General features: G+C 40.8%; 1 protein-coding gene across 1 annotated transcript in view; it reads left to right on the top strand.

The window, feature by feature from the left end:
- Nucleotides 1-18,218, top strand: part of GRIK2 (glutamate ionotropic receptor kainate type subunit 2) — a 521,506-nt gene that overhangs the window by 339,532 nt on the left and 163,756 nt on the right. The window contains exons 7-8 of the mRNA XM_069973610.1: nucleotides 12,412-12,555; nucleotides 13,363-13,470. Of these exons, the coding sequence (XP_069829711.1) occupies nucleotides 12,412-12,555; nucleotides 13,363-13,470 (252 nt within the window). The remainder of the gene's footprint in view (nucleotides 1-12,411; nucleotides 12,556-13,362; nucleotides 13,471-18,218) is intronic.

An 18,218-nucleotide genomic window follows, 5' to 3' on the forward strand; every position in this document is an offset into this window, starting at 1 on the left:
AAAGTGACATATTTCGCTATTAAAGGGACCAATTTCACTCTTAAAGGGACCAATTTCACGCTTAAAGGGACCAATTTCACGCTTAAAGGGACCCATTTCGCTCTTAAAGGGTCCAATTTCGCTCTTAATGGGACCCATTTTGCTCTTAACCCCTTGCCTCTAAAGCCTGTTTTGGCCTTAATGACCAGGCTCATTTTTCAAAATCTGACCTGTCTCACTTTATGCTCTTATAGCTCAGTGATGCTTTAACGTATGCTAGCGATTCTGAGATTGTTTTTTCGTCACATATGACACTTTATATAAGTAGCAAAATTTGGTCACTACTTTGTGTATTTTTTGTGAAAAACATCAAAATATCAAGAAAAATTTGAAAATTTTGCATTTTATGAACTTCTGAAATTCTCTGCTTCTAAAAAAGGAAGTCATAGCACATAAATTAGTTACTAAATCACATTACCAATATGTCCTCTTTATTCTTGCATAATTTGGGAAACATATTTTACTTTTTTAGGGTGTTACGGGGCTTAGACATTTATGAGCAAATTATCACATTTTGTGAAAATTTCCAAAACTGATTTTTTTTAGGGACCAGTTCTTTTTTTAAATGGATTTAGAAGGCTTGTATACTGGAAAACCCCATAAGTGACCCTATTTTGGAAACTAGACACCTTAAAGAATTAATCTAGGGGTATAATGAGCATTTTAACCCTACAGGGGCTGGAGGAAAGTATTCACAATTAGGCCGTAAAAAAATCGAAAATTTAAATTTTCAAATAATATATACGTTTAGATTAAAGTTTCTCATTTTCAAAAGGAACATGAGAAAAAAAGCATGCCAAAATTTGTAACGCAGGTTCTCTTGAGTACAACGGTACCCCATATGTGGGTGTAAACCACTGTATGGGCACACAGCCTGGCTCAGAAGTAAAGGAGCGCCAATTAGCTTTTTTAATGCAGATTTTGCTGAAGAAGTTTCTGAGCGCCAGGTGCATTTGCAGAGCCCCTGTAGTGTCCGCAGAATAGAATCCCCCCAAAAGTCACCCCATTTTCGAAAGTACACCCCTCAAAGAAATCATCTTTGGGTAGGATGAGCATTTTGACCCCACATGCATTAGAGGAAAGTATTCAAAATTACACAGTAAAAATGAAAAACACGAATTTTTCCAATAATATGTTTGTTTAGTTTGAAATTTTTCAATTTCACGAGGAACAAGAGAAAAAAAGTACCCCAAAATTTGTAAAGAAGGTTCTCCTGAATACAACGGTACCCCATATGTGGGCGTAAACCACTGTATGGGCACACAGCAGGGCTCAGAAGTAAAGGAGCGCCAATTAGCTTTTTCAATGCAGATTTTGCTGAAGAAGTTTCTGAGCGCCAGGTGCATTTGCAGCTCCCCTGTAGTGTCCGCAGAAGAGAAACCCCCCAAAAGTCACCCCATTTTGGAAAGTGCACCCCTCAAAGAATTCATCTTGGTGTGTGGTGACCATTTTGACCCCACAGGTATTAGAGGAAAGTATTTAAAATTAGACAGTAAAAATGAAAAACTTGAATTTTTCCTATAATATGTTTGTTTAGTTTGAAATTTCTCAATTTCACGAGGAACAAGAGAAAAAAAGTACCCCCAAATTTGTAACATCGCAGGGATGGGGGCGGCCATCTTGGATCTGATGGCCGCCCGGGTACGGGGATCTGGGGTCTGATCGGGGGGCTGATCTGGGGTCTGAGGAGACATTTTTCATCTCCCCCCACCGTGGATTCACGGTGGGGGGAGATGAAAGCTCTCGGCGGCGCCGGTAATTCCCGGTACCGGAGATCACCGCTATAACGGTAATAGCGGTGATCTCCGGTATCGGGGGACAAGGGGAGGGGGTCGGGGGACATACTAGTTGTGGCGGTAGGGGGAGGCAACGTGCTGCAGCCTCCCCCCGCCGCCCGATCGCCCGATCTCCCCATAGACGCTGCGGTCGCATTGACCGCGGCGTTTATGGGGTTAACTGCCCGGGGGGAGCGCGGCTCCCCTCCGGGCAGAGGCAGCAGGGGGATGCTGTGTGACATAGCATCCTCCTGCTGCCCGATCTTCTATAGGGACAGCGGGGGGAGGCAGGGAAGCCATGACGTTCCTGGAACGTCATGTTGCGGGAACTACCTGCTTTACATGACGTTCCAGGAACGTCATTTTGCGGCAAGGGGTTAAAGGGACATATTTCGCTCTTAAAGGGACCCATTTCGCTCTTAAAGGGACCCAGGTCGCTCCTAAAGGGACCCAGGTCGCTCTTAAAGGGACCAATTTAACTCTTAAAGGGACAAATTTCACGCTTAAAGGGACCCATTTTGCTCTTAAAGTGACATATTTCGCTATTAAAGGGACCAATTTCACTCTTAAAGGGACCAATTTCACGCTTAAAGGGACCAATTTCACGCTTAAAGGGACCCATTTCGCTCTTAAAGGGTCCAATTTCGCTCTTAATGGGACCCATTTTGCTCTTAAAGGGACATATTTCGCTCTTAAAGGGAAAGTTGACAGCTGCCTCCGATTACCGGAGGCAACGTTTCCCTGGTGTCTAGTGGGGGAGATCGCTCCTCCGGGACCTTGTCCCGGAGGAGCGATCTCCGTTACTGATGCCGGCCGGGGACGCGTCCAAGATGGCGCCATCCTCGGCTCGGCACTCGTCCGTTTTCGGCTGCAGCAGCCGAAAGCAAACGAGTGCCGATCTCATGGATCTCTGCAGCATATCTATGCTGCAGAGATCTCTATGAGAGATCCAAGTGTATATACTAGAAGTCCCCCAGGGGGAATAACCCTAACCGCAGGGGGAATAACCCTAACCCCAGGGGGGCTTCTAGTATATGTGTAAAAAAAAAAAAAAAAAGTGTTGTTTAAAGTAAAAAGCCCCCTCCCCTAATAAAAGTCTGAATCACCCCCCTTTTCCCAGGTTTTAAATAAAAGTAAACAAATAAATAAATAAATAAACATGTTTGGTATCGCCGCGTGCGTAATCGCCCGAACTATTAATTAATCACATTCCTGATCTCGTACGGTAAACGGTGTCAGCGCAAAAAAATCCCAAAGTGCAAAATTGCGCATTTTTGGTCGCATCAAATCCAGAAAAAATGTAATAAAAAGCGATCAAAAAGACGTATATGGGCAATCAAGGTACCGATAGAAAGATCACATCATGGCGCAAAAAATGACACCTCGCACAGCCCCATAGACCAAAGGATAAAAGTGCTATAAGCCTGGGAATGGAGCGATTTTAAGGAACGTATATTGGTTAACAACGGTTTGAATTTTTTACAGGCCATCAGATACAATATAAGTTATACATGTTATATATCGTTTTAATCGTAACAACTTGAGGAGCATGCATAACAAGTCAGTTTTACCCCAGGGCGAATGGCGTAAAAACACATTTCCCCCAAATAAAAGAAATGCGTTTTTTTTTTCAATTTCACCACACTTTGAATTTTTTTCTGGTTTCGCAGTGTACTTTATGCAAAAATTCAGCCTGTAATTGCAAAGTACAATTAGTGACGCAAAAAATAAGGGGTCATGTGGGTTTCTAGGTGGAAAAATGCAAGTGCTATGACCTTTTAAACACAAAGAGGAAAAACCGAAAACGTAAAAACGAAAATGGGCCATGTCCTTAAAGGGTTAAAGGGACCAATTTCACGCTTAAAAGAACCCATTTTTCTCTTAAAGGGACCCATTTCGCTCTTAAAGGGACCCATTTCGCTCTTAAAGGCACCCATTTCGCTCTTAAAGGGACTCAGGTTGCTCTTAAAGGGACCCTTTTCTCTCTTAAAGGGACCCATTTCGCTCTTAAAGGGACCCATTTCGCTCTTAAAGGGACCCAGGTCGCTCTTAAAGGGACCCAGGTCGCTCTTAAAGGGACCCAGGTCGCTCTTAAAGGGACCAATTTCATGCTTAAATGGACCCATTTCGCTCTTAAAGGGACTCAGATCGCTCTTAAAGGACCCAGATCGCTCTTGAAGGGACCCAGGTCACTCTTAAAGGGACCCATTTCACTCTTAAAGGGACCCAGGTCGCTCTTAAAAGGACCCATTTTGCTCTTAAGCGGACATATTTCGCTCTTAAAGGGACCCAGGTCGCTCTTAAAAGGGACTTAGGTCACTCTTAAAGGGACCCATTTCACTCGGGACCCAGGTCGCTCTTAAAGGGACCTAGGTCGCTCATAAAGGGACCCAGGTCGCTCTTAAAAGGACCCGGGTCGCTCTTAAAGGGACCCAGGTCGCTCTAGCGACATTGGTCTCTTTAACATCGACATGGGTCCCATACCTTTTGGAGTGACTTGGGTCCCTTTAAGAGCAACATGCGTCCCGTCCGTTTAAGAGCGACTTGGGTCCCGTCCCTTTAAGAGCGAATTGGGTCCCGTCCCTTTAAGAGCGACTTGGGTCCCTTTAAGAACGACTTGGGTCCCTTTTAAAAACGACTTGGGTCCCTTCAAGAGCGACATGGCTCCCAACCCTTTAAGAGCGACTTGGGTCCTTTTAAGAGCGACTTGCGTTCCTTTAAGGGCGACCTCGGTCCCTTTAATAGCGATCTGGGTACTTATAATGGTAAAGATCATTGCTCGGTTACCATGACAACCTTACTCATGTCAGTGAGACAAAATCGTTAAGGACCTTCCATGTATTACATCTTCTATTGGCCAATAGTGGACATGTGACTGTGGATGGTGTGATACAAGACCTTAGAGTTCCTATTGGCTGCTATATTTCAGCTATTTGCATATGTGCCGTGATTGGCTGTTAGCGTTAGAGTGTGGCCATTATTTGCAATGGGCCATTATTTTCTATAGGAAATTTGGGGTCTTTAAACGTAAATTTCTTAAAAATGACAAATCTGATCGAAACGAAAAATAGATAGCACACCACACACTGCCGAGGGTTTCGAAACGCAGTTTGAACGGAGTCTGTGTGTAAAGCGGTTCGGGCTCTATTACGCGCAGAAAAATAGCTGGAAGAAGAAGAAACGGAAGAAGAAGAATACGGATTACAATATAGTGCTTTTCAAGCACTATAACAAAACAATTATTTTTCTTTGGGGGGGATTTGATTTTACGCTGTGTGTCCTATGGAAAAACTGACATATTATGTATGTTCCTCAAGTCGTTTAGATTACAACGATATGTAACATGTATAACTTTTATTGTATCTAATGGTCTGTAAAATATTCAAACCGTTGTTAACAAATATATGTTCTTTAAAATTCTCACCATTCCCAGGCTTATAGCGCTTTTATCCTTTGGTCTATGGGGCTGTGTGAGGTGTCATTTTTTGCACCATGATGTGTTCTTTCTATCGGTACCTTGATTGCACATATGCGACTTTTTGATCACTTTTTATTACAATTTTTCTGGATTTGATGCGACCAAAAATGCGCAATTTGCACTTTGGGATTTTTTTGCGCTTACGCCATTTACCGTACAAGATCAAGAATGTGATAAATTAATAGTTTTGGCAATTACGTACGCGGCGATACCAAACATGTTTATTTATTTGTTTTTAATTATAAAATGGGATAAGGGGGTTATTCTGACTTTTATTAGGGGAGGGGGCTTCTAGTATAAGTGCACTGGGGGACTTCTAGTATAAGTGCACTGATCTCTCATTCAGATCTATGCTGCATAGATATGCAGCATAGATCGATGAGATCGGCACTCGTTTGCTTCCGGAACCGAATGCCGAGCCGGGATCGGCACCATAACGGTGCAGACCCCGGCCGGCACCAGTCACAGAGATCGCTCCTCCATGACAACGTCACGGGGGAGCCATCTCCCCACTAGACACCAGGGATAAGCTGCTCTGAAGTCTTAGGCACCCGGGACCGCGGCGGTTCACAGCGGGGTCGCCGCGCGGCCCCGCTCCGAATGCCCCCAACCGCGCGAGGACGTACAGTTACGTCCTCGTGCGGGAAAGGGTTAATGGTGTTTACACATAGCCAGCCTTAAAAATAAATATGCTTTAAAGCGAATGTACCATCAGGTACATTCACTTTAAGTGTTGCACATGAATAGAGTGGTGCCTCTGTGGGGAAGCACCTGTTTGGCTTAAGCACTGTAGGCTAGCCGGCCCGCCCTCTGTGGGAGGAAACCCCTGCCCCTCTATGATGCGTTTCTATTGATTCTAATGGAGCCACGTCACAGAGGGGAAGGGGTTTTTCTCCCACTGGGTGCTTGCTGGCTAGGGCCTGTGCTTGTTAACAGACCAGCACCATACAGTACGTGGGAACCAGGATATGATTCAAAAAAAGGACTGAGGTGCCAGCTTCCCAGCACAGACGCTGTTCTATTCATTGTTATTTAAAACTGATCGTACATTTGCTTTAAGTATCCATGTTGTGGAACAAAAGTTAAAATTTGAGCTATATCTTTGAGAAATAAAGCTATAAGCTAATCATTGTTATTTAAACCGAAGAGATCTGAGATATGGATGGAAATTGGATGGAGCTCTAAGCAGATCATGGTTATTTGAACAGAAGTAATATGAGATCTGGCTTGGAAAAAAACGGTTGGAGCTATAAACATTTAGTGCTTTTATGTTCTTGTTATTATGAACTTCCCCTGTGTTCTCTTTTCATTAACTGAAGTTTCATATTCAGGGATATAATTTATATTTGCTCCTAAACCTTATAAACCGTCATACAACTCCACAACGCTATCTGATTCTTTCACCCAAGTGTATACCCTATAGGATAACTCTTTTGTAAATAATAAAATATTTCTTATGCCGTTTTGTGTAATTGTTCCCATAGCTACAATTTTGAATGAGTCAAATAACAGAAAAATTGGAAAAAAATAGAGACCCAATAAGCATACAATGCAATTTACCAGTTCATAAAACAACAAAATTAAATCTCTCTTGAAGATTTATTAAATTTTACTTAATAAAATTGTACGTGGGATGTGTGAGCAAGTGTGAATTAAGTGAAATTATTTCAGGGGCAATATATTTTATTACCTGTTGATGGTGTGAGCTGTTCAGGGCATGTCTTCTCTGTTCTAATTAAATCTCTGTAGTAGTGATGAAGACTATAGAATACAGAATGGTGCGTGTTTATATTTTCTATTACGTTATAGTAGACTTAATATAGAAAAGTTAATGACTTGTAAACAATATCATTGTGGAATTACATGTAAATAAAACATTACTTATTAATGAACAGTCCAAGATTTTTGGTTTGTTTTGCTTATATAATGCAGCATAGGCTATTGTTAGAGATCAAGGTAGGGGCTTTTGTGTACCTGTTCATACCTGTTCATGCATTAGTTGTCTGTCATCTTGATTCTTTTTCCACTTCTGGTATGGTTTTCTAGTGCCTACATTTCTCATAATATATCTGGCTTTGTAGCAACAGAGTGGATGGATTCTTATTGCACTTGCTCCAAATACTACAATATGAAAACACAGCAAGTGATAAATCAGTGATATAGAACCTAATTCTCTCCTAACGCACAAAACTGAGCATTATTTGGGCTACAGTGGCAATCTGTGGCCATCACATCGCGATCAGGGTCATGGTGCATCTGATTGGACATATAAGACAATCTGCACAAAACAAGAAGCAAATAGAAACAGGCAGTTTGAGTCAGGGAGGTGTTGAGAGATGAGGAAAGCAAATTCAGCGAATCAAAATTCACTGTGATCCTGGCCATCAATTCTGCGAAGCGAATTCCCACCAATTTAAGTAAATTCGCAAAAAAAAAAAAAAAAAACGGAGGCCGCACCTGTCTGGAGCATCACTTGGGGGGAGAAAGGAATAAACCATAATCACTAGTGCCTGTCCAATCAGCTGCATGCCTCTCTGTGATGTAAGCACCTCCCCCTCTATATGAGGTGATTTGTTTAGGTGGCCAAGCGCCTGTGTGTGGAGGAGAGAGCAGGCATATGAACAGAGCAGGGAGAGACTAACAGAGTGATATAGGAGGGCTGATTGTGGGTGATTGTTTATTGTAGCTGTCAACCAAGTGTCCAGTTTACCAAGTAATTGGGTGCCTGTAGGAATTCACTGGGACTAGTGAAGACACAGTCCATATTATTCACTCACTGGGCACTGTAAATTCTTGTAAACTCCTATTGAATTATACTAATTTACTGGGATCAGTGAATGGAGCGTGTGCCTAACATAATCAGTGGTCACACTCTACTTCTACTATGTTATACAAGTTGGGTTTCATTACTGAATATATGCTTTACTTAATCAGTGCTTGCACTCCACTCCTATTGTGTTATGCAAGTTGGGTTTCATTAATGAACTGAGTGTGCGCCTTACATAATAAGTGGTTGCACTCCACTCCTGTCCTGGGAAAAAATTGATATTGATCCACCAAGGTCCACTAAACACACCTCCTTTATTACTGTTTTTTCTTATCTTTTAGAGGGGGCAGACATTTTATCTCTAGCAATGTATGGATACAGATAAACTGGGGATATGTAAGTTACCATTACATGGGCAAAAATAAACCTGGAGTACACTTTTTCTTTAAATATCATGCTTATGCAGACATTAACGGATATGTATATTTTTTATAGTATGTTTTTATTACTATTTTAAAACACATGGTGAACATATCCTGTCTTTCTAAATGCATATTGTTTTATTCTATTGTTTGTGCATTTTTTATGGGAATAGCTATCTTGTCTTATATGCTTTCCTCATGTGAAGAGCAGTTCCAAAGAATTGCTTTGTAGCAGGCACCTGGACACGTGCAGGGGTCACCTTGCAAGGAGGAAACTGGTCTTCTCTCCTAATACCAATTGTTTGATCCTATGTAATCTGCCTTTAGCTTTATAATAGAGGTGTTAACTTTCATTGTAATCTTGGCTTATGATGCAGGGTTGTAGCTACAGGGGATGCAAAGGTAGCAGTCAAGTCCAGACCCTGCAGCCAATAGGGGCTTAAATTATTATAATGACAGGTAAAGGATAATGTTACATAATTTTTGATTATGGATCCTTGGCCACATTTACGGATTGTGCTTATGATACCATGAAATGTGTTAACAAAATCCCTCAACCGTAAAAAAAAAAAAGAAAAAAGATGATGCATACACTTCAACATAAGTAAAATATTTGAATTACAGCGAACACAGTATAGAAACATAACAGAATGTATACTAACATTGTTAAGGCTGGAAACAAATATGGAAAAATATGGAAACAAAGAGGAGTAAACTTCAAATGTTTTTCCTGCTTTTTTTCCATATAAATTAACCCATAGCTGCACCAGGACGTTATTGAACGTCCTCGTGCCGCTATGGGAGTTCAGAGGGGGGTCGCGCGGCGACCACCCTCTGAACTGCCGCGATCCCGGGTGCCGCGTGTAGCCCGGGCTCGCGGCTATTAGCGGGCACGGTCCGATCGCCGTGCCCGCTAATTAAGTACTTAGAAGCAGCTGTCAAAGTTGACAGCTGCTTCTAAATACTTCTTCAAACGCATACCTGGTGGTCTAGTGGGGGGATCGCCCCCCTGCGGCGCGATTGCGGGGGGGCGATCCCCGCATCCATACCGGGCCGGGGTCTGCTCCGTAATGGCGCTGATCCCGGCTCGGCATTCTATTGCATTTGGCTGCAGCAGCCAAAAGCAATAGAACACCGATCTCATGGATTCATGCAGTATAACTATACTGCATGGATCTCTATGAGAGATCAGAGTACATATACTAGAAGTCCCCCAGGGGGGCTTCTAGTATATGTGTAAAGTAAAAGAAAAATGTATTTTTAATAACACAAAACCCCCTCCCCTAATAAAAGTCTGAATCACCCCCCTTTCCCCATTTTATAAATAAAAATAAATTAATTAATTAATAAACAAACATGTTTGCTATCGCCGCGTGCGTAATCGCCCAAACTATTAATTAATCACATTCCTGATCTCACACGGTAAACGGCGTCAGCGCAAAAAAATCCCAAAGTGCAAAATTGCGCAATTTCTGTCGCATCAAATCCAGAATAATTGTAATAAAAAGCGATCAAAAAGTCATATATGCGCAATCAAGGTACCGATAGAAAGATCACATCATGGCGCAAAAAATGACACCTCACACAGACCCATAGACCAAAGGATAAAAGCGCTATAAGCCTGGGAATGGAGCCATTTTAAGTGACGTATATTTGTTAACAACGGTTTGAATTTTTTACAGGCCATCAGATACAATATAAGTTATACATGTTACATATCGTTTTAATCGTAACAACTTGAGGAACATGCATAACAAGTCAGTTTTACCCCAGGGTGAATGGCGTAAAAACACATTTCCCCCAAATAAAAGAAATGCGTTTTTTTTTTTTCAATTTCACCACACTTTGAATTTTTTTCTGGTTTCCCGGCACATTTTAGGCAAAAATTACATCTGCCATAGCAAAGTACAATTAGTTGCGCAAAAAATAAGGGCTCACTTGGGTCTCTAGGTGGAAAAATGCAGGCGCTATGGCCTTATATACACGAGGAGGGAAAAACAAAAATGCAAAAATAAAAACTGGCTGTGTCCCCTAAGGGTTAAACGCTACATAATCAGTATACAAAACTTGCCATGTGCCAATCACCACGAGTTCTGAAGAGCAAGCAAATATTAGAAATACCCATTTTATGCACTTTATTGCTGACAGTTCACTCGAATTTATGTCCTATAACTTTTAATGATAGTTCAGTATATTTTAGGAATGCCTAAGACACATTTTAAGAAAGGAAACTGTCAACTGAAATAATGATAGGCTCCTCAAAATGACATACCTTGTGCTTTGTCTGAAAGCTTCTGAGTGACAAGACGTTGCTACTGACAGTTATAGTGCATGCTTTGTTGTACTGTACAGTATTGGTTTCCCCATATTCTCTGGCTCTTTCAGTATTTGAACTCTTGCTGGATAAATGGGGGGATTGTTATATGGATGATTTACTACATAATAGATGATTTGAAGTAACAACTCTAGGTTAACACTTAGACATATATATATATATATATATATATAGAGAGAGAGAGAGAGAGAGAGAGAGAGAGAGAGAGAGAGAGTCACTTTTTTGAAACAACGATTTGATTGTATGTACAGTACATTGATATGTATATGTTTAATGTAATCTGTTCTCATTTATAAACTTAATAAATGAATATAATTTGTGCAATTGAAGATATACCATGTATAATACACATATTTTTCTACATGGGATTTTTTTTTAAGCTTTTAAGTTTTGTTTATTGATTGACAGATGATTGGCCTGACACATTTACTAACATGTATTGCTGAACAACTGAACGGCTGAGCTCTTAATAATTCTTTAGAATTTAGACTGGATAATAAACCTCTTAGACTACCCTTAGTTGCACCTATTCAATGTATGCAAAGTAAGGCATATTACTGAGTATCCTTATAGCAATATAAATTGATAAAATATTTCCATTTGAAAACCACAATACAGGGTCTTTACACATATCCTCTGACTATATAAACCCCACCATCTGTTAAGTAAATTATTATATAATTATTATTTATTTTAGTGGCCGCTTGGGACCAACCATAAGTTCCAAAAGACCAAAGATTTTAAGATTTTACAACGGCAATCTACAGTAGCCACAAAAATGTTGGTTGAAGTGTCTCCTCAGATTGCAGATACTGTGATTGGATAAATGCTTAATGTTATAATTTTACAAATATGAAATCAAATAAAATCAAATCTCAAAGCCCCTCTCTGGTGGGCAAGGGGTATCATTACTAACTAAAATCACTGAACCCCAAGGTACATGGACTAGGGGTGAAAAACCCCTTATGTAGCTCAGCCCTAAAATACTGTATATAATTTATCCTTCAATTAAAATATAATATATAGAAAACAAAAAAAGCAAGTTAAAATGGATGTACCATCAGGTATATTAGCTTTAAGTGTTGCTCATGAATGGTGTTGGCATCAGCCTATTACCGAGCACCGGCCTGGGCTGGAGCAATGGAGGTGGGCCGTCCCGCCTCTAGTGTGACAAAATCCCCCCCCCCTCTGTGACATGGCTCCATTAGAATCAATGGAGCCACGTTATAGAGAGGTGTGGTTTTCCTCCCACTTGGGGCGGGCCAGCACATCTCCAGTACTTCAGCCCGGGCCAGTGCTCAGTAATAGACCAGCTGCTAAAAATGCCACTTCAACATGCTTCATCGTTTAACACAACATCATCAGGAAGTACGGCTATCAACCAGGGGAGTGTCTAGAAACAATTGATATTGATCGAGGGTCTATCATGAGGCTAATCTAAAATTGTGTCAACGTCCAAATACTTCTTGTCCTGACTGTATTTGTTACTATCACCTATTTTGAAACAAGTTTTTCCACCAATGTATCATATACTTTTGTTCTCTTTAAAATGGAAACTTTTTTATATCTACAAAAAAAAATTTATTTTATTGCAGACGGATGCTGCACTGATGTATGATGCCGTGCATGTTGTCTCAGTGGCTGTACAACAATTTCCACAAATGACAGTTAGTTCATTACAATGTAATAGGCATAAACCTTGGAGATTTGGTTCTCGATTTATCAGCCTCATAAAAGAGGTAAGTCTTTAACTCTCTCTTAAAAAAAATTATTTACCCTGTGGGAAACTTGGACTGTGACAATAAAAAAAAGCAGTACAGTAGCAGTTTTTTTTTCCAGTGGAATGGCTATTGTTTAACACTACCTACGGCCGGAATAAATGGTCATGATGATTAATTATGGCCATAGCTAGGGTTAAACATGGAACGGACATTTTTTGTACAGCATGGGAACATAGCCTTAGGCTATGTTTCAACAATATAAAAATAAGTGCAAATAATCGTCATTATTAATTATGACTTTTTCATAATCATAATTTTTCTTATCTAATAATGTGGGAAAAAAATGTTTGTTTTAACCAACATTATTACCTAGACTTTAATGTTGCACATTATTAGATAAGAAAAACGACAGTATTTTATAATTGTTTTATGGCTGTATTTTGCTTTTATTAATTTTATTTAATTTTAATTTTATTTATTTTATAAGGTGTGTGAACCCTGATATGTGTCAATTCATCTTTGCTGTGAATGTGATTGTGCCTGGGTACCTACTGGTCTAACCTTCCTGGCCCCAATCTTACATTTCTGCTCAAGCAGGTGATCACTGTGGCTTTTAATTGGTATTGGTATTATTGGTATTATTAAGTGGTATTTCCTGTGTGTTGAGATTGGGGACCAGGAAAAAGAGACTAAAGTACTTTTGGAACATTGCTGTAAGGTGAATGCAATTTCTTTTTAAACATTTTTTTTTTTACTCGGTCTGTCCCCTTTGAAGTGACTATATTTTCCCAACTTACAAAATCAAATTATTATTTTCTTTCTTAGGCTCACTGGGAAGGCCTTACAGGCCGAATAACATTTAACAAAACCAATGGCTTAAGGACTGACTTTGATTTGGATGTGATCAGCCTCAAGGAAGAAGGCCTTGAAAAGGTACTTGATATGTTACCCTATTGACCCAGAGATTTTAAAAATATATAGTAGTAGTCTTATGAAGCTTGCCTCGTTCTACTTGTTTAGAAAATGTCTTATGAATGGTCTCAGAGCTTTAAATGCTTAATAGTAACAATGTCAGTGTTAACCCCTAAGTGACTGGATTATTTTAGGTCTTAGTAACCAAGCAATTGTCATTGTTTTTTCAATGTGGGATTTCAAAAGTCATTGTTTTTTTTTCTTTCTTTCCTTTTCTTGCGGGGTAAATTTAACTTTTCATCAGCACCATTTTGGGATTCATGAAAGTTATTGATTAAATTTAATTAACTCTTTCAGGGGTGAATAATGAAAACCTTTTTCCTATATTTAATTCATACGATTCAGCATATGGTAAAACTGCACAGGGCCCGAGCTAGCTCTCCTCTGACACCAACACACACCCTAAAAAGTGTTCCTAGACTCAAAGGCTATGTTTACACAATGTTTTTTTCAGCTCAGTTTAAAATGACGTTTTTCTTTTTGAGTCTAAGGGCCCTATTACACGGGGCAATTATTGTGCGAAAAATCGTTATATCGTTCAAATTTAAACGATAATCGTTCTGTGTAATTGAAGGCAACCATCGAAAAATCGTTCATATGTTGTTGATCGTCGATTTAGGTCTGAACCTAAAATTATCGTTAATCGTTTGCTAAGCGTTCCCTGTAATATCACATTTGTTTACTCAAGTTCCGCATTTTTTCACTAATCGTTCAGTATAATTGCACATTGTTCATTGTTTTGCTGGGATTAGAAGGAATAAACAATCGCAGTGACGATCGCAACAACGATCGTAATAACGATCGTATCTAACAATTATCGTTTTGTGTAATATGGTGAACGATTTCAGGTAAACGATGAACAATCTAGTTTGCGATCGTTTATCGTTAGTCGTTAATAGTTAAAAATCGCTCAGTGTAATAGGACCCTAAAATAACAAACGTCATTTAGCAGCCTGGCCTTAGTTTAGGTGGACTAATTGGACTTTAGGTGTGGCTTAATTGAAAAGTTCATAGAATTTAATAGCAAAAATAGAGAAAGAACGGTGACAAAAGAAAAACTGTGTGTGAACAACTAATAAAAAACGTCCGTTTTTTTGACGACTGCGGTAAAAACGTGTTATTCATTACATTGTGTGCATTGGACGTCCGTCTTCCCATTGACTTTAATGCATTGCCATTGCAGTCAGTTAAATCGCGGTAATAACAGACTTTTTTTTAAATATCAAAATCGACCACCTTTTCTTTATTTTTGATGTTATGTGAACATAGCCAAACACAGAGAAATGCAACTAAGTAATTACAACAAACTTTACTGAACATTTTTTTGAAGGTGCAGTACATTTTAGAGTCACAGTTAAAGGACAACTCCCGCGGGACCCCCCCCCCCAAAAAAAAAAAAAACACAGACACACACAGACACCATACTCACCATCCCTCCGGTGACAATCGCCACTCCATTCGCCCGCCGTCCGCCTCACTGCCGTCCGCCGTCCAGCGATGTCTCTGATTTCCGGGTCCTGGGGATGGAAAAGGCTGCCAGTGCGCTTGCGCACCGGCAGCCTTTTCATTGGCTGGAGCGCATCACATGGCTTCCAGCAACCTCAGCCAATCAGGGCTGACGAAGCTGGAAGCCATGTGATGCGCTCCAGCCAATGAAAAGGCTGCTGGTGCGCATGTGCACCAGCAGCCTTTTCCGTCCCATTCACTCTCTATGAAGACGCCGAGGAGGAAGAAGACCCGGACCGCCCCCCGGCTCTGACGTCGTCGTCACCAGATGCCGCCCGGGAGAAGAGGACCGTGACGATCGTAATAGGTAATGTATATATTCTTTAACTTCCGGGCGGGGGGGTCGGGGGTCCGAAAGTGGGGGAAGGGGGCCAGACCGGGTATTTAACCACATTACAAAGTTATATAACTTTGTAATGTGTGTTAAATAAGCTAAAAAAAAATTGTGGGAGTTGTCCTTTAAGTATAGGTCCTTGACCACAGGGTATGTCTTAGCCTTGGATTTGGTCTGTCAGCAGTTCCTTTTAAGAAAACTTGGATGTCTGTGCTATTAGGTAGACTGAGTTTGGAAGTAAAACGGTGGTGGTAGTGGTGACAGAGCAGAGCACCAAAATGAGCACTGTGACATATTCATGGTACTCTGCTAAAAGGGGGTCCTAATAAGCTTGAAATCAGTTGTGATGACTTTACAAAAAGAAACCAATAATACTTGCCACCAGGAGGAATACTGATAGGAGCTAACCTTAAACCTTGGCCAGCAGAACTCAGCAACTTGCAGCGGAGCACCACCACAAAAACCAACTTCTCCAACTGCTGACTTCAGACAGGAATACTGCGGATCACAGGTCTTAACTTGAAGACATAGAGAATGACTCCCTATGTGTGGACAGGCTGGTTACCTTGGGCATGCTAAGCAGGCTCAGTGAAACAGGAACTGGAACAACAGTACAGAATATACTTCCACTACGCTCTGAGCTGAAATTAAACACCTGACGCTTTCCACTCTTACCTATTGACTCCAAGGGCTTTCTCCCTATTAGTGGAAAGAATCCTGAAGTAACTCAACAGAGGATTGGCCAGGATAGATGGAGACTTTTGGCAGAGGTAGGGACAGTAGTGGATTATAATAGGTCAGTTTCGGTTGGTAGCCAGGGGCCCTAAGCTCCTGGGGGCCCATGGCAACCTAAACAGACTAATACTTGCAGTGGTGTATTATCTCCAAGCTACAGTCCTGCCATTAATTTTATAAAAATTGCTGCTTTTTACCGCAATTTTGCACAAATCAGGGCAAAAATGTAGCCAGGACACAATGCAGTAACATTAGAGAACATACTGAAGGACCCTATCATGTGACAATGATCACCACAGGTCCTTTACAGGCTGCATTATGGAGGAAAAAGACTAAAGCTAGCGCCATAGTTACAGCGGGTTGGGGGGGGCGAAGCTTGGTAAGCAGCCCAGGGCCCATGGTAAAGTTAATCCGTACCTGGGTAGGGAAGGATGCTGACAGACTGCATCCTAAAGCGGGTGGCAGAGAAGAAAAAATGCAAACAGTCACATACACAGTTGACTGTTTAGTGTCCTTTAGCATTTACTTGCTGACAGGGAATAAAATACCATAAATGACACAGAAATGGCACATATCTATCTTTCATCCACTGAATAGCCCGTTGACCTGCAATAAAGATAAGAATAGTGCCATCCTACACATGTATACATACAGACATACAGAAGCAACAATAAGCAAGTTTCTGGGACACTGCGCATGGAGGCTTAAGAAAGAATATGGAGGGTGAGGAGAAAGGTTAAGGAAGGAGGACATGGAGGCTGTGGAGGAAGATGAGTGTGGAGGATATGAAGACTGAGGTGGAGGATAAAGGAATAGAGACTAAGAAGGAAGAGGAAGGACATGGAAACTGAAGAGAAGAAAGAGAGACTAGGATATGGAGCCTGAAGAGAAGGATAAGAGAGGACATTGAGGATGAGGAAATCGAGGCTGAGAAGGACATACAAGCTAAGGAGAAGGATGCCGGCATGGAGGCTGTGGAGGAAAAAAAGAATATGCATAGCTGTAGTGGTGGCAATCTAAATATATAGCCCCACACAAGGATCCACCACAAAGCAGGGGAAAGAGGTAGAACCAAGCTGACAAAGTACAAAAGAAGGGTGAAGAGCCAGCCCAAATCAGTGCCGAAGAAGGAGACTTACTCAGACAGGTGACACAATGCAGACACAACACAGCACTCAAACAAGACCTTCTGCTCTGTTTTAGTCATAGTCTTTCTGTGTCACTGTGTGATGTGCTGCTCTCCTGGCCCACATTCACACTCTCCAAAGTGTATACAGTAAAACCGTTGTCAGGCAGCTGTAACAGAAAAGCCATCCAGTGACCCTCGCCTTGCCTCTTTTTATACAGCCTGAAGACTTAGGTGGCCACTAACTTACAGTCTGGATGGCCCGCGATAAATATGCCCGACTTGACAGATCTTCAGTCGGGGCCTGCTCCTTATACATGTCCCTTTTTCGTACTTCCATTACCTCATTCAAAAATGTCACAGAAGTGAAGAATGTCAAAGAAGTCAGACTCTTCTCTTCCTGCCTAATATATCCTACCACTTTTCAGAATCTATTGTCATAGAATCATTTCTTTTCTTTTTTTTTTTATTGTTGACATGCTTTTAATTTTCTTCCCATTCTCCCACATGCTGGAGTCCATGTGCGCATTTCTGCAAATATACCGCATTAGCACTGTTGCTATCATATTTTTCTTTCACATTTCTTTGTTCTGTCAGAACTAGAATAAAATGCTTAATAGGTTTAAGTGTTCTGGAGGAAAACAAAAAAGTAAAAGTAAAAGGGATGGTAGACAAACAGGTGACCACATTCACTCTGGCAAGCAGAAAAACCTACAGTTTTTACAAAGTTCTATATTTTGCACCCAACTCTAAAATTAATATGTAACATCTAGTAGTTGTGAACAGTGCTGAACTTCTATTTTAATCAATGGCTAATAAATATTTTAAAAAACAGACTTATGTGAATTTTAAAACAATTACACGGTATCTGAAGATTTTCACCAACAATGCCAGGTTTTAAGCCAGAGACACAGGGAGATAAATTGCTCTCTAGATTTTACTGTATCCACAATTCATCAGGTATCCAAGGTTGATCACAGTTATCTGTTTGTAGAAAAAAGAAGATTA

This window comes from Dendropsophus ebraccatus, chromosome 6, assembly GCF_027789765.1.
Source record: "Dendropsophus ebraccatus isolate aDenEbr1 chromosome 6, aDenEbr1.pat, whole genome shotgun sequence".
Lineage (NCBI taxonomy): Eukaryota > Metazoa > Chordata > Amphibia > Anura > Hylidae > Dendropsophus > Dendropsophus ebraccatus.